The 16,205-nt window shown below is 38.4% G+C and overlaps 6 protein-coding genes across 6 annotated transcripts; 4 read left to right on the top strand and 2 right to left on the bottom strand.

Moving 5' to 3' along the window:
- Window positions 1-548: 548 nt before the first annotated feature.
- On the top strand, window positions 549-1,555 carry BDF20DRAFT_449427 (D-isomer specific 2-hydroxyacid dehydrogenase). Its single transcript, XM_053075474.1, has 2 exons — window positions 549-1,389; window positions 1,492-1,555. The coding sequence occupies exon 1, from the start codon at window positions 656-658 to the stop codon at window positions 1,298-1,300; it is 645 nt and encodes a 214-aa protein (XP_052937287.1). The 5' UTR covers window positions 549-655; the 3' UTR covers window positions 1,301-1,389; window positions 1,492-1,555.
- BDF20DRAFT_864771 (uncharacterized protein) lies at window positions 1,355-3,276 on the bottom strand. Its single transcript, XM_053080753.1, has 2 exons — window positions 2,401-3,276; window positions 1,355-2,311 (listed from the first exon to the last, which is right to left on the bottom strand). The coding sequence occupies exons 1-2, from the start codon at window positions 3,234-3,236 to the stop codon at window positions 1,516-1,518; spliced, it is 1,632 nt and encodes a 543-aa protein (XP_052937286.1). The 5' UTR covers window positions 3,237-3,276; the 3' UTR covers window positions 1,355-1,515.
- Window positions 3,277-4,410: 1,134 nt separating this feature from the next.
- On the top strand, window positions 4,411-6,512 carry BDF20DRAFT_864756 (translation protein). The gene is made up of 4 exons (XM_053080752.1): window positions 4,411-5,127; window positions 5,204-5,422; window positions 5,498-6,085; window positions 6,174-6,512. The coding sequence occupies exons 1-4, from the start codon at window positions 4,831-4,833 to the stop codon at window positions 6,276-6,278; spliced, it is 1,209 nt and encodes a 402-aa protein (XP_052937285.1). The 5' UTR covers window positions 4,411-4,830; the 3' UTR covers window positions 6,279-6,512.
- A 638-nt stretch (window positions 6,513-7,150) lies between these two features.
- BDF20DRAFT_905728 (NAD-P-binding protein) lies at window positions 7,151-7,736 on the top strand (the record flags this gene model as incomplete). Its single annotated transcript, XM_053083199.1, has 3 exons — window positions 7,151-7,260; window positions 7,336-7,375; window positions 7,443-7,736. The coding sequence occupies 3 exons, from the start codon at window positions 7,151-7,153 to the stop codon at window positions 7,734-7,736; spliced, it is 444 nt and encodes a 147-aa protein (XP_052937284.1).
- A 12-nt stretch (window positions 7,737-7,748) lies between these two features.
- On the bottom strand, window positions 7,749-13,444 carry BDF20DRAFT_905727 (galactose mutarotase-like domain-containing protein; the record flags this gene model as incomplete). Its single annotated transcript, XM_053083198.1, is given in 18 exon segments — window positions 7,749-7,971; window positions 8,048-8,224; window positions 8,302-8,473; window positions 8,519-9,330; window positions 9,350-9,392; window positions 9,495-9,668; window positions 9,705-9,806; window positions 9,895-9,944; window positions 10,066-10,280; window positions 10,428-10,463; window positions 10,488-10,627; window positions 10,694-10,775; window positions 10,819-10,979; window positions 11,149-11,371; window positions 11,448-11,580; window positions 11,630-11,781; window positions 13,341-13,384; window positions 13,435-13,444. The coding sequence occupies 18 exon segments, from the start codon at window positions 13,442-13,444 to the stop codon at window positions 7,749-7,751; spliced, it is 2,949 nt and encodes a 982-aa protein (XP_052937283.1).
- Window positions 13,445-14,019: 575 nt separating this feature from the next.
- On the top strand, window positions 14,020-15,975 carry BDF20DRAFT_864742 (eIF3 subunit 6 N terminal domain-containing protein). The gene is made up of 6 exons (XM_053080751.1): window positions 14,020-14,162; window positions 14,259-14,376; window positions 14,453-14,712; window positions 14,781-14,903; window positions 14,973-15,424; window positions 15,508-15,975. Exons 1-6 carry the CDS (start codon window positions 14,070-14,072, stop codon window positions 15,758-15,760), a joined length of 1,299 nt encoding a protein of 432 aa, XP_052937282.1. The 5' UTR covers window positions 14,020-14,069; the 3' UTR covers window positions 15,761-15,975.
- Window positions 15,976-16,205: the final 230 nt, after the last annotated feature.

The following is a 16,205-nucleotide window of genomic DNA, read 5'->3' as shown; positions in this document are numbered from 1 at the left end:
TCTTGCCTTATAAGTAAAGGCACTAGTGGTTGAATCTGGGTCTCACACGTCAATACAATGCAAAAAAGTCCGTCAGCAAAAAAATGGTGGGCCTCAAACGAGACTCCAAGATTTAAACACTGTAACAATAAAAGTTGTGGTTTCTGAAAGTCAGAACACCACCAATTCTACCAATTCCCGTTTTATGCCGCAGTTTACTGACTTTTCTCCTTCTTTCTCTTTTCTTTTGCTCTTATAAAAGGTGATATAAACACACACCTGTACGTTTCTGTCTTTATATAATAAAAGTATGGCACCTCAAGTTCTTATTGTTGGCTGTATCGATTTTGCAACCGATATTTTACAAGACTTGCGTCAAAAGTACTCAATTGAATATTATACTTCTAAATCACGTCAAGGCTTCTTTGAAGACTGTGCTACGAAGTATAAAGATGTTCCCATTATATATCGTTCACCCGAGTCAGGTCAAGTCGTAGGCCCCTTTGATGCTGAACTTGTGTCCCATTTGCCTGAAAAATTAAAGTACATTGTTTATTGTGGTGCTGGTTATGATTCAATTGATGTACATGCTTGTTCGAAGCGTTCCATTCATGTGTCACATACCCCTTTGGCTGTAGATGATGCAACCGCCGATATTGCAGCCCTCTTAATTCTAATGACTTGCCGAAATGCTTGGGCAGCAGCTAAAAACTTACGCGAGGGTCGTTGGCGGGATGGTGTCCGTATGGGTACTGACCCGCAGAATAAAGTCTTGGGTATCTTGGGCGCAGGAGGTATTGGCAGAACGTTAGCAAAACGCATGCTTGGATTTGGTTTGGCCAAGATACAGTATTACAATCGTCATCAACTACCAGAGGCACTGGAGAAGGAGTATCATTTGAACTACGTGGACTTTGACACTTTTCTAGCGACATCAGATATCCTATCTATTCATTGTCCTTTAAACGAAGGGACCAAGCATTTGTTAAATTACGAAGAGTTTAGTAAGATGAAGGATGACGTTATCATTGTTAATACGGCACGTGGTAAAGTGATCAATGAAAACGCGTTGGTCAATGCTCTGGAACGGGGTAAGGTTTTAGCAGCTGGGTTGGATGTATTTGAAGACGAACCGGTGATTTCGAAAGGTTTACTGACGAATCCACGGTGCGTTTTACTGCCACATATCGGCACTTTTACGAACGAATCCCAATACAAAATGGAAAAGTTGGTGCTAGAGAACATGGTAGCAGCATTAGAGAAGGATACCTTGATCACACCTGTTCCTGAACATAAACAATTCTTCAAGAAAACAGACTAATAAAAATCCCTGGTCTCATCTCAATGAACTACTTGGCAGTTGAGAAAGTCGTCTTTTTTTTTGAAACTTTTTATTCAAACTTTGATGAGGTCAATGCTGGAGAGTTCTACGTGAAATATGTTTTTATAATTTTGGATTGTATGTTTGTCTATCGAAGACTTACAATTAATATTTGCAATTGATATATACAGATAAGTTGTATGATAAGTGAACTTTTAACAAAGGAAAGCTCCAGTAAGGGCAGCCACAGGTGAGCCAGTAACACGAGGTAAACTCCAGCCCTCAGAGCCAATAGTCTCAGCTGAACCAGCAATATCAAGGTGAGTATAACCGATGGACACTTCCTTAGAATCCACGCCATATTTTTCTAAACCAGCAGCTTGCAACATGAAACCAGCAGGATATTGATGACCACGATCTGTCATAGTAGAGGGCTTATCATTAGCAGAAACCAAATCTTCATTAGAACTGCCGGCATGGACACAAGTCAAATCTTCACGGCGCAACGTCGAAATTTCAAAAGGATCAGCAAAGATATGACCAGCATCATAAACACGCTTACTGATTTTATGCTGACGAGCAACACCATTGTCCAAGGTGATGCCATAACCGCTATAAGCTCTAATAGCATGACCAGTTAAAGTAGCACATGTGAACAAGAAAGAGGGCTTTCCGTTACCGTCGGCCAAAGCTCTTTCCTTGAATTCACAAAGTAAATCTGTCATGACCATGCGTCCCTCAGCATCAGTGTTACCAACAAGAACACGTTTACCGCTACGGGCCACAATAACTTCATCACTGACATACATATCGGGGCCAACAGAATTACGCACAAGAGCGATGGCGCCAGTAACATTGACCTTTTCGGGTGATAACATCGATATAGTCTTAAAGAAACCAGCGACAGCAGCAGCACCACATTTGTCACGAGACATGTCTCTCATGTGACCACTGCATTTAATATCGGCTCCACCAGTATCATAAGTGACACCCTTACCAACAAAGTACAAACTAACGAAATAAGAATGCATGAACGTAAGATAAGTATTCTAAAATCCAATCGGTGCTATCGTTTGATCAAGCGAAAAAAAAACACTTACTTTTCCTTTACTTTGGCTTGATCAGGGGACTTGTATTCAAAATGGACAAATCTGGGATGATGACGTTCAACAGCCAAAGAAGCGCGTGTAACAGCATGAGCCAAAGGATAATTCTTCTTAATTTCCTCAATATTACTAATGATAGTGACCTTCACATTATCTATGTCTTTAAATTGCTCTTCAATGTATTTGGCAATGTTGATAGGGGACATTTTCTCAGGATCAGGATTACCAATATCTTTGGAGATACGACGACCAGCTTCGATAGCTGCCACTCTTTCGATAGAACAGCTATTGGCATTCTTTGACGAGGCAACAAAACCGAGGCGTTCAAAAGTCTCTACATTCTTCATGAATTGTCGAACATCAATAGGCTCAAAACATGACTCTAATAAGCCTAGCATGGTAACTTCCAAAAAGTGCTGGTATTCCTTGAGGTTTTCATCATGCGTCCACTGAGAGTTTGTCTCCTGACAGGGTTCGTCGGCGAAACAGACAAGAGGAGATTTCATACCCATTTTTAAAGCCTTCTTACCAGCAGCAAATGCGATATCCTTGAAACGACGAGCGTCATCAAAGTCATTGTAGAGGGAGCCAGTAGGTGCAAGCAGCATACGTGCGTGAGGTTGTTTAGTTTCACTAAAGAGAACTTGCAAAGCATCACCGAAGGAAGCGTCTAATTCAAAATAAGTTTTGGCAGCAGGAATAAGGTTGCAAAGATCGTCCTTGTTGGTATAGACAACAATTAGACCATCAAAGGAGGATTGTTTTTCCTTAAGTGTGGTCAATAACTGATTATTGTCGTGAGTGAATAGATCGACTTTTGGCAATTCCATAGTAAAAATGATCCCTTTTCACTGAAAAAGTGTTATTTTGGAAAGAAGAGATGAGTCCGGAAAATCTGCACCTGGAAAATTTTTTAATGTGTACTCTTCACGGATGAGTTGAAACAAATTTTTAGCCAATCATTTTTTCTCACGGATCCCATTATGCATCAATGAGTGAAGGCGTCGTATGTAATATCATAACAAGAATGCGATTTATAAACTTGATTTGATATATGCAATTTATCTAAAGATTGTATTTCAAACAATATGTATATAACTCTACTCATTGATTATCAGTACAATGAAGCTTTTTTTTTTGGTTTTTTTTTTCGGAAACATTTAAAAAAATTGTATAGGCTCCTTTTTCGAATGGCTCCACGCACTTTACAACCGCAGCTTTTACGCAGCAACGAAGTTAATACATATGAGTCATTGTTATAAACTGTAGAACCTGTGTTGATGCAAACAAATGAGAAGGGAGACGGCTTCTCGTTTGTGCACGTGAAAAGAAGCTCCTTTCATTTTGCTGCGGAGGAACTGGTGAAATCTGTCATTGGCATTGTTCTTCCGAACAGGCTGCATTATTTTTGGTATTTATATTCTTTTTTCCTCTTAAATTACTTCTTTTTTTTAAAACACTTATCATTTATTTTTTCCTCGCTAACGACAATACTATACCAAATCAATATGACTATTATGGTTCAGAAAAAAGACCATAGTACCAGCAACAATCAACCAGAGGTTGGAGCAACGACGGTAGCTTCTAGACTAAGCAGAAAGTTATCAATTAAAGCAGATCAAAAGTCGAGGGGAGAGAATGAACAGCATCAATGTACGAACGAAAGTACTATAGTAGATGATATCCTTGATTGTCTCATACAAACTGATCACGCTGGAGAGTATTTTGACAGTAGATCATTAAAAGTAAAATAATCAAATTTACTCGTTGTCTCTCGGAAGTGGGTCAATCATATAATTGACATTTACATTGGACTGTCGTATGTTAGGAAATACTACTAGCATCTAAAGAGCAAGAGAAAGAATATTTTAAAAGGATGTTATCAAAGCGTTTAGAGCAAGGAAAAGGTGAAACTCTTTTTGAAATCGGCATAGAAGGTCTGTGCTCACGATCTATAGCAGCTATTGAAAATTCATTCTGATGCTGATATAAATGTCTTACAATAGACGACGGCAGTCCTATGAATTTAACAAATAAAGAATTTCAATCTTGTTTGATGCTGGTACATACTATTTGTGACGAATTAGGCGCTGATGCTGCTAATATCGACGAGTTGAACGACTATGCAGCAATAACAACAGACGCGACGCAGAAAGCTGCAGTTAATCTAACAGATGACGGGTGTGAAAAAGAAAATGCCAGAGCCAATTCTACACCATCTTCAATAACTGTCAAAGATGACACTGACTCGAGCAAAAATTTAGTAGCACATCTAATGATCAGGAAGCGTCCCAAGTCAATTCAAAACGCTTTAGAAATAAGAATAGCGGTGATTGGCAATGTAGATGCAGGAAAGGTACAGTTCACAAAGTATGTTGAAAGAATAAAATGCGCAGAATTTTGACAGATATAATATAGTCAACCATGCTGGGTGTTCTAACTAAAGGTGTCCTGGATGATGGTCGCGGAAAGGCCAGAGTAAATCTTTTCCGTCATAAGCATGAAATTGAATCTGGTAGAACGTCTAGCATAGGCGGTGAAATACTAGGGTTTGATTCCAAGTCCAATATGATACAGTCCACCAGAAGACACCATTGGGAAGAGATAACCGATAAGGCAGCCAAAGTTTTAAGCTTTGTTGATTTAGCAGGGCATGAAAAATATTTAAAAACTACTGTTTCAGGAATGACAGGTAGTGCACCTGAATTTGCTATGCTCATGGTATGTATGATGCTTATACTCTGTTTTACAATACAGGGAATACCTATTGATAGATATTTTTATATGTTATGTGCAGGTCGGAGCGAATGCAGGAATGATCGGTATGTCAAAAGAGCATTTAGCTTTGTCCTTATCATTGAATATTCCTGTATTCGTGGTTATAACAAAAATTGATCGATGCCCTGCTCATGTATTGGAATCCACTGTCAAACAATTAACGCGCATTCTAAAATCGAAATCATGTCGAAAAATTCCTCTGTTTGTTGAGACTAACCGAGACGTAGTTATAACAGCTGTAAGTCTCAAAATTGGTCATGGATACAATGTCGGCAAGAGTTATACTAACGCAATTATGTTGATAATTCAACAGCAAAACTTTGTCAGTGAACGTTTATGCCCTGTTTTCAAAGTTAGTAACGTCACAGGTCAAGGCCTTGATCTCGTCCGCAACTTCCTCAATATCCTACCTTCGCTTACCCAGTATGATGCTTCTCAGTCCTTTCACTTTGAGATAAATGAAACATATTCGGTACCGTTCGTTGGTACTGTTGTTAATGGTGTCGTCAAGACTGGTGTTATTCATGTAGGAGATAAGGTATTATTGGGTCCCGACTATGCTGGGCAATTTATAGTAACCACCATTAAGGGTATTCATCGCAAAAGAGTACCGGTGCCAGTAGCTTATGCTGGTCAGTCTGTCACATTTGCATTGAAAAATGTGAGAAGGAATAATCTTCGTAAAGGGCAGGTATTATTAGAGTATGATAAAGATGCTCCCCTCAGTGCTTTGCCTAAAGCGTCAAAACGGTTTGAGGCAGAAATCTTGATTCTGTATCACTCTACTACAATAAAATCCAATTATCAGGCCATGGTGCATTGCGGTGCTGTAAGGCAAACAGCAAGAATCATTACAACAACTGAGCAAACTATATTAAGGACAGGTGATCGAGCGAAAGTTGTAAGGCATTTAATTGTTTGCGTTTTTATTTCAGGCATTTGTGCCTGCAAATGCTTATGTCAGTAATCTTTTTTTTATTTTCATCCAGGAGTTCGAGTTTGTCAAACAACCAGAATATTTAAATATTGGTAGTCGACTGATTTTCAGAGAAGGACGAACAAAAGGTGTCGGCAAAATAACCAAATTGCTTTGAAGAAAGTTCTGTTAATTGTGGCAGACTCAACCATCGGCTGATAGATGTAGTTTATTTTTTTGTTATAATAAAGCCGCTGGTTTGGTTGGGTTAACTCATTAGTTGTCTTGAGCCTAACTTTGCGCGGAAATTGCCGCTGAAAAATGGCATTGTACCTTAATTTGATTGTTTTCATATGTAACTGATGTGTCCTAGGACTCGAAAACCTTAAAACATACATCCGCACAAAAAAAAAAAAAAAAAAAAAAAAGGAAAGGTATCCCGTACGCAGATGCGAAAGATATTGCTGTACTGTAGTAACATCATTTAAAGGCTACTAGCGTTTGTCTGTATCTTACTGCTATACTGTTAGCTTTGTATTATTTGTATTTTCAGCTTCCGTGTAGTTATCACCTAAATGATGAGAAGACTCTTCGTTACTTTTATCTCTTTTTGAAAAAATGCGTCCTTAGGTCATTTACTGATTCCTCTTTTGTTTGTGCTAGGGTATTCTTCGATTTTGGTGCCCAATTGTTGAAGTTGTTGTGTTTTGTGTTTTGTGTTTTGTGAGTTATAGGCAATACTAGAACAGCAAGCAGTAGTATTCTGTTTAGCTGTTGCTACTTTACTCTACTTCTTAGATTATGTCTGCCTTCTAAAATTCTGTGAAACGATTGTTGTCAGTATTGATCATTGTATTGCTAGGTTTACTTCAAGCTTAGGATAATGTGCGAAAGAAGGCTGCTGATCTTTATAATGTGTTATCCTTATTTGGCTCGAATAGCTGCATCTAAAATAATATAAAACTCTTAAAAGTTTCTGAATTTATTTTGCACACTTTAAACTTATTCACTTTTCAAGAGTTTCTCCTCAATACAACGATTCAAAGCCTAATGTCAGCAGCTTGGAGCCTTATAGCTAGAAATTTTTTCGAAAGTTCATGCTTTGCTGTAGTAGGTGCCAGCACTTCTCGCGATAAATATGGAAATAAAGTGTTGAGATGGTTAGTGATCTATACGTATTAATGGCTTCAAACCATACTAAGAAAAGATCTTACAGATTTTCTCTGAAACCACAGGTACCAAAGTTTTGACGTCGATGTCACGCCCATTCATCCTGTAACATCATTTTAAGAATGCCTATACCAGGTTAACTTTTGGTAATCAAAGGTCAATCATTTTATAGAAAGAAAAAATCATAGAAGGCCTAGAAACCCGCTCCTCAATTTCAGACCTTCCTCGTCCTAGAGTAACGTCCATTTCTGTCATTACGTCACCAAAGATTACCTTGAAGGTGCTGGAAGAAGCCAAAAAGTGTGGCATTCCCTTTATTTGGCTTCAGCCTGGTGCAGAAGATGAAAAAGTTAAAGAATACATTCAACAACACTTTACCGAGTCCATGGTAATTTATGGTGGACCATGTGTTTTGGTGCATGGACCAAAGCTGATTCAAGAAAAAAGGAAGCTCGCTTTATTGTAAAATTCACGGTAACTAGAATACAATTTTCAAGGTTACTATCTCGAAGGGTTTTAGTTTGATCAATAAACCTTTGTTAAATTCCCTCTCCTGCTCCTGTTGTTGCAATTCTAAAATATCATCATCGAGAGCTCGTAAATTAGTACTGAAAGTCCTATCTAATGTAGATGCAATACTAGTGGATACGTCTTCCATAAAATCCTCCAAAATATTGCATTTTATTGCTCTTTTTGATTGCCTTGGAGCTGAAAATAAAATTGCATGATTCAGTAAGTAACGTTCAGAAGTACAACAGAAAAAAACCTCTCTTTTACCTCATTAACCTAGCATTGGTATGGCCCCCATAAGCTTCGTATAATCTGATGATAATTTCATCTGAGTTTTCCGCCTTTTTAATTGCGTCTATTATCACATTACGAGCATTATCAGCTCTGAATGTAGGAAAAGCGCGTGGTACAGAGCAAGCGGACACTTCGCTCTTGGGTATAATCCTGTTTTAATGGAAGGATGGAAGGATACATAACATACTCAGACACACTAACACACAAACAGCAGAGAGAGAACTCACTTGCTTAATAAAGGTGAATTAAAGTTGTAGCCTTCTTGAACTACGTCTGATTGTAAAAAGTGCTGCGGATGGGGATAAACAGCATATCTGAACGAATGGTGTCCTATATCACAGTTTGAATCTGGGGCTTTCGACGAACGCAATAATGATAAGCGTATCTTATCTCCATGGGCTGAATATCCGTATTTACAATCATTCAATTAAGCCACTCCATAACCATATTCGGACATATCTGCGAATTTTTGGGCAACCACTTCAAATTTTGCTGCTTCCCAACTTGTATTGTAATGGGTGGGCCGTGTTACATATCCATATTGGCATTCGTAATTTACCACGTCCGTAAAGATATCCCAGGCAAACTCTACCTTTAAAAATTGTCGGTTTTCGTTCCAATCTACTTCAGTATCGAAATCTAAGCGACGTGAAATTGAACTAAGTATCACAGTTTGACGCAAGCGACTTGTACTAGAGATACGTTTTTCAATCAACAAGGATGCTCGAAGGGGGCCCTGTTCAAGGATTTGAATGGATCCCTCCTCGACCACTTTATATTTTTCTAAATGGTAAATCTCAACATCCCAAGCATCCCAAAAGAGAGGAACATCTTCGTACAGTTTGAAAACGTTACCGCGTTCATTCACCTTGATCACTTCACGCTCGATCTCCTTATCATAAAGTTGAATTAAATGTCCGGAGTTATCGAATGTAGCTTTAGTATAATTGTTTTCCAAGACAACATTATTGAATTGATCCGTATGAACTTTGGCCACCTGGCTACACTGTTGCTGTAGTGGAATAGGCAATGACGACGTTGAAGAATTATTGATATCACATATTACAGCACTCATAGCCTTCACATCAACAAGAATGTAGCCTGTAGATCCGAATGCTGAATACTGTTGTTGTTGAGTGAAAATGGCACTAGGGACGATGGGGATGCTGCTCAAATAAGCGATAGGCACTTCCAGAATTTCCTGTCTATCCCATGCTAAAGTGTTTATAGCAACAATTAATTTCTCCTCGTCACTTCTATCTGCATCGTGTTGACGTTGTATTTTCCAATATTTCATCAGCATCCATAGTGCCATGCTCTTTACTCAATTCGAATTCATCCAGTATTTTATTTCTATTGATGCCACTAGGTGGATTTTTATCCCAAGTATTGTTATCTTTTTAAGATATTCTCAATAGACGGTCGATTGGGTTGTCTCGCATTTGTTTGACCAGTCTATCTACTTTAGTGTACAATTGTAAACAATCCTCGTACACCATTTCAATGGATGAACCCGATATCACATCATGAAATTGAGGCAAACAAGTCATCTTCCACAGGTCGTCTATTTCGTCCTTAGGGTATTGATACAGGTCTGTGCTGTTGCGGTTATCACTATGTTTTTCATTACCAAAATTGATCATCACGAAAGTAGCCATCATTTCGAGATCACGAAGCAGAAACTCACAGGTTCGATTGAGTTTCTTACAGAAGGCCTGTGTTGTGTATGTACCTCTATGTCATTCAAAATACTGACAGCAACAATGGCATATAAATTAGTGTTCTTCCTATTTCCTTCTGGCAACCTGAAATAGAAAAACGGGTTGAATATACAAGCTCTCCTTTCCATGACGGTAAAGTCTCTGATGTACTTTCTATGTTTGCAAAGAAATCCGTTGGTAAAGCTATTTTACATTTGGGTCAGCCATCCTATCCGACCGTTGAAACGGTAAGAATGCTACTGTAAGAGAATTGGGTCACACAATCAAAACGGATTAATGCTTACCACGCCCTTCATTTTTCTCAATCTTTCTATCATACTCGGTAAAGGCCTCCCCCCACCTCCATCACCATTACCATACACCAGTAGGCTAGTGTTCCAATACACCTTATCTTTATCATTTTTCACGCTTCTCAGCGATTCTTCCGGAGCACACTGTTTATTGTAAGTGTCTGATGGCGCCATATGTGTTGACTTTTGTTCCGTCTAGCCCTATCCGCCAAAACGTAGTCAAAGGGAATTTATTCACATTGTTCCACGACAACTCTTGCGTAAAGAAATATGGCATATCTGCTTGCTTCATTAATGAGGTAGCTGTGAGGAATATCCAAAGGAATCCGGCAACCAACTGACATTACAACGTTTTCCAAATTCAGATTTAGAAAAGTGCTGGCCCAGTAAAAATTAACGCACCAGTGATTCTCTACAAGGCATATGAGTATCCATTTCAACCCAAGCGCCACCCGTTGGTGAGAATTGATTCAAACTGACTTTTTCCTTGATTCGATTGTACAAAGGAGGATAGTGATCTTTGATCCATTGATATTGTTGTGCTTGAGATCAAACGAACTTATATTCCGAATATTGGTCCATTAGTTGAATCTGAGCTGTCCAACTACGAGCGACTTTGAGGATGGTCTCTTCAAAGGGCCATAACCAAGCAGTGTCAATGTGACAATGACCAACGGCATAAATAGTATGCTGGAGCATCACCGTTCTTGCATGCTAGGAACTCTCGCGATACAGTAAGGCCTTGCATTATAGCATTGTCAATTAACTCTTCGTCGTTAGGGTTGAAGACATTCAATATTTTGTTGGCTGCAAAGAGAGCCTGCAATCCGCGTAATGAATCTTCTGGTAAGTCTCTCGCCATGCCGAGAATTATTTGATAGTCATAGAATAGGTCTCATGCCAACTTGTTCGGTACAGCAAGAGCCTAAATTCACATAAAGGCAGTGTGTTAAGTTTTAGATACAGACTAATTCTAGAATTCTCCTCGTACCACTTCATTTAAGTTAAAGAATCTGTTGCTATCAAGTGGACCGATCAACCCGTTACTTGCACCAAACATTACAAGCCATTTCAATATACAACTGCACAAATTCCCCTCCTTCAGCCTGCGTTGTTAATATATACTCATGTCGTGCATCACTGCCTGCTCCGCCTGTCAAGCCTTGTAAAGCGACTCTCTCAATGCTCCAAATCATGGCTTCACTATCTGAATTCCATATAAAACGGACTTCTTGACCAGCGAACTCGTTAGGTATTCTAAGTTGGAGATGGAACCAATGTGTAGACTTTGAAACAAACATTTATAAAATTCAGTTCGTTTCTGCCTCAAGCGTTCATTTTTTCTATATTATTCTGTTTTACCCATGAAGGACCAAACCACTCAACTTGCCTAGTGGGTCCAAATTCTTGTCGAATAGCATTTTCGAAAGTAATCCTTTGCAAATTTGGCACGCTGTAGACAAATAGATTTATATATTCCTCTATTTTAGGAAGACTTCGTTATTATTCGATTCATATTTACGAAGGGTAGTTTACTTCAGGACGTTGTTTTTGCTTTATACAAGTGAGCCAACAGGTTCGTAACATTGCCGTTAGCAGCAACGCTCATAAAGTTAGAGCAACGATCAATTGTTATACTTCGAATCTGTCTCGGATGATCTAGTACTGAGGGTTGCAAACGCAACTGTTGTGATAGCTGTTGAAGATGGGGACGATAGGTCATACGTTTGGGGCCATTTCTTTTTTAAAAATTCTCCTGTTGCCGTTATTACCATGTGCATGATATAAGCTGAAATACGATGTCTGTTTTGGCTCCTACTACTGCCACTGAAGTTGTTATTATCAACCATAATATTGAGCGACAACCGTTTCAATAAATCCATACGGGGTAAAAATAAGGAACTCAGCAGTAATCAGCTTCACCGCGAAACTGGTAAAACATTATTCCATTATTTGTGTTAAAAATAATGAAAATTTAAATTTATAACCATATTTCTGGATTATATAACATTTTTGAAATGGTTTACAGCAACTGTTTGAAATATAGTAATTTGACCGAAGATTCCCAATAATCAAGCGAACAAAAGGTGGAAGAAAACGTTCGGATAAGAAATAATTCAAAATGTCATTTGCTATATCGATAGTCGACAGATTTAACAAGCAATCTAGAGTTCCTTTATATGTTTAACGCAAACAGGTCACCATAATTTCTTAGCCCAAAGATACACTACCTAACGGAAAGGACCTGCAGCGCCCATGTTCCTCTTCTGCTTCCTCTTATTTGTGGTACTGTGAACCATAACTTCTCGCCTAAACTGGTAGTCGTAAGCCGTTCAGCAATGTCTTCAATTCGCTTGCACCAAAAAAATTACTCCAATTCATATAATATTTCTCAAATGTTCTATTGTTGCTGCTAAGACACTATATGTAAGATGCAATGGGGCTAAATAGTTTATGATCTGTTTAGTTCCTCAAACTGTTTCCACGCAGACAGATTCAAGATTTTGATTTGATAGCAAATTGCCAAGCGCATTGATTGTAGTTACGTAGCTCGTCTATTTGTGGTACTCGGTAACTTACATTATCTTCCATTCAGGCAATCATGCTACTTTTCTTTCGATGGCTTTTGGTAGGTTTCAGATTGCCCTAACAGTATGTCCTTTTTTTTTTTTTTTTGTTGGATTAAAAAAACCGCAGGCATCTTTCTTTTAAGCATAACCCTTCTCTGAGGCTACAGGCAATATATGGAATCAGCACAAGTTAGACGTCGACCATCTCCTTTTTCTTCATTCAGTCGACAGAACAGTAGTATATCTACCCACAATCGATCTTCATCAAGCGTACAGAGCAGCCATTACCAAACCCAGCTTCCCGCGAATAGTAGTAATTCTGTCTACATATCAGCAAAATCGAATGTAGAGAAGCAGCTGCACTCATTGGTGGTCGAGGATGACAATATGTCTCAAAAAACAGAAGAATTATTGCAAAAAACATTTGATCAATTTGACGTGGAGAATAGCCAGCATTCACTTTCAAGTATAAGTGGCGAGCAGCCTTCAGCCTTTTCTAGGCATGTTAATGATACGGTAAAACCAATACCTTCCTTAAAAAAAAGCTTGTCATCCCATACGATAGTGACAGTAGCAACCACTGCTACCTCGACCACAGATAAATCGTCATTTAGAGATGGTAGAATAGAATTAGATACGCATAACAATGTAAATTTACTCCAATCTCAGCATATTGTCATTTTACTAACATTCCTATTGAAATAGATGTAAGTATCCATAAACTTGGATCTATTAAAAAGATGAAGATTGATCACTATGGTAATTGATCGTGGACTGACTATTATTCATTAATTTCAAAGAAGAGAGCATTTGGCGTGTACTTTTGCATTTAAAGAAAAACCTGCAGTGATAGGCAAATCTTCGAGTTTTTACATTCCAACCCCAATAGAAACACATAATTACATCAACCCTCCTGATGCATCTATTCTGCAAGAAATGACGTTACCATATCCATTTCGCAAAAAAGAACCTGTCTCTTTGCGCTTAGAGAAGATTATAGATGGTTGTAACAGCGAAGATAATACGAAAACGTTTAAAAAAAAGAGGCCATCTTCCAGAGGGTTCAGCCTAACGTCGCCCCAGTTAAGTCCCAAAGTGGAAAACAAAGTGGAAAACCAACCTGATAAGGCGAGTAATACTCTTACTGATACAAGAATGAATAACATATTAAGCTGGATACCAGATCGACATACGCAGTGGCAAAGCCATGAAGCACCACTTCCTGCAAAAAAACCATCTATGAATAAAGCACAATGTTGAATCATTCCACACAAAGTTTTGATTTTTGTTTTCGAGTGACTGTGCCTTGACATTTCCTTGGTGCAAGCCTTCCAAAATTTTTGCCCTTTTTTTAATTCCCCAACGTGTTTCTTTCGTCTTCCTTTCAGCATTATTCACTGAAATTTTGTTCAATATGGCTGCCACACATGATTTGACTATGAAGCTGATTCCTTTTTTGGATCGTCATCTTGTTTTTCCTCTTATTGAATTCTTAGAGTTGAAAGAAGTAAAGCAATATTTTGAAAAACGCCATGTATACACTTCTATTCGAAGTCGATTGAAAGCTTATGTTTCATTCTCCAACCCAATCAACGTTATTTAGGTTTATGCTCCTAAAGATTTACTTCAAGCCAAATATGACTTATTCAAAAACTCAAATATGGTTGATTTTGTTCTTGATCTGTATAAGACTATCAATAAGACCGATGACGCACCAAAGGGTAAGCTATTGAGAAAAAAACTGTCCAATTCGGCAATGTTTTCTCACACAAACATGATTTCTTTTGCATTTTCAAGAGTTTACCGAAAAGAGAGAAAAGGTTTTGTTACAAATGGAAGATTTCAGAAACAAAGCTCAGAAAGTCATGGACATCCTTGAAAAGCCGGAAGTTATTGCTGCTCTCCGTCAAGACAAGGCTCAAAATTTACAATACTTGAAGGATAATTATCAGTTCACTGAAGATTCCATTGAGATTTTATACGAGTTTGGTCAATTCCAATACAACTGCGGTGATTACGGAGGAGCTGCTGATTATCTTTATCACTACCGTGTCTTAGTAAGTAGATATAAACCTCTATGCCTTATTTTGAGACACTAGTAATATATTAATCACACGGTGTATAGTCAACTGATTCAGAACGCTCTTTATCTGCTACTTGGGGCAAAATGGCTGCAGAGATCTTAACCGGTAACTGGGATGCAGCATTGGATGAAATGCAAAAGTTGAGAGAGATCATTGATCAAAAGGTAGGAAGAAATTTAAACACCTGTTATCAATACAGTATTTAATAATCGGTTTAAACATTGATGAATTAGAATTTCACAACACCTCTTCAACAACTTCAGCAACGTACTTGGTTACTTCACTGGTCTCTATTTGTCTTTTTCAATCATCCTAAAGGCCGAGACGGCATCGTCGACATGTTTCTCACTCCTCAATATATTAATACTATACAAACCTCCTGCCCTTGGATCTTACGTTATCTTGCAACGGCTGTTGTCACTAATAAGCGCAGGAAGAATCAAATGAAGGAATTGGTAAAGATTATTGAACAAGAATCATACGAGTACCGAGACCCTGTTACGGAGTTTGTCGAAGCTCTTTTTGTTCGATTTGATTTCGAGGGAGCTCAGAAGAAATTGAAGGAGTGTGAAGGTGTTTTGAGCAACGACTTTTTCTTGGCTGCTACACACGAAGATTTTATGGAAAGTGCAAGACAATTCATTTCCGAGACATACTGTAGAATTCACCAGAAGATAGACATTAAGTATGCTGCGCAAACATTTTAAACTGCGTTGTAATGATTGCAACTAACACTCGTTCATATTTATTTTCCTTGTTTCCATCTAGGGAAATGTCACAGAGATTGAATTTATCTGAAGAGGAAGGTGAAAAATGGATTGTTAACTTGATTAGAGACACTCGTGTTGATGCTAAGATTGACTTTGAAGAAAACACCGTCATCATGAACACACCTGTGACATCTGTTTATCAGCAGGTAATTGAGCGTACAAAGGGCCTCTCTTTCCGATCGCAAGTCCTCGCCACTACCATCAAGCGCCGTGAAATGACACATAATACTGCAGCTGAAGTCAATGCTTAATCTTTCAATAATTCAACGTTCATTTACCTTCATTTGATATGACCTACCCCTCCTGCAATTACTAATAAATTTGAACCTTAAACATCCTTTGCCGAATTTGCTCATTTGTAAGATATGTTATTCAACAAATTACAGTAGCATAGACGAGTTCTGTCATTTTTGAAGAAAAGAATGCAACTTGTTCATTTCGAATTACGATAAGTTCGTATTCTTGCTCTTCTAACATGAGATATACTGGAAAATGTCCGTCTCTTTGTACTTAATAGCAGAGTACTTGAGCTCCAAAAGCAAAATTGTTAAATACCGTCAAAGGTGAATGAGACTCGTGCATGTCAGTCGTGGCATACCATTCATCAAGTCAATATCACTCCCGACTGTTGTTAGGCTCAAATAAGACAATTGAATGAATGTCCAACTCATGTGACGATGAGAAGCATCGGTTACA

The sequence above is a fragment of the Mycotypha africana genome, assembly GCF_025528875.1.
Source record: "Mycotypha africana strain NRRL 2978 chromosome Unknown BDF20scaffold_4, whole genome shotgun sequence".
Lineage (NCBI taxonomy): Eukaryota > Fungi > Mucoromycota > Mucoromycetes > Mucorales > Mycotyphaceae > Mycotypha > Mycotypha africana.
This window is presented reverse-complemented; position numbering and strand designations above follow the sequence as displayed.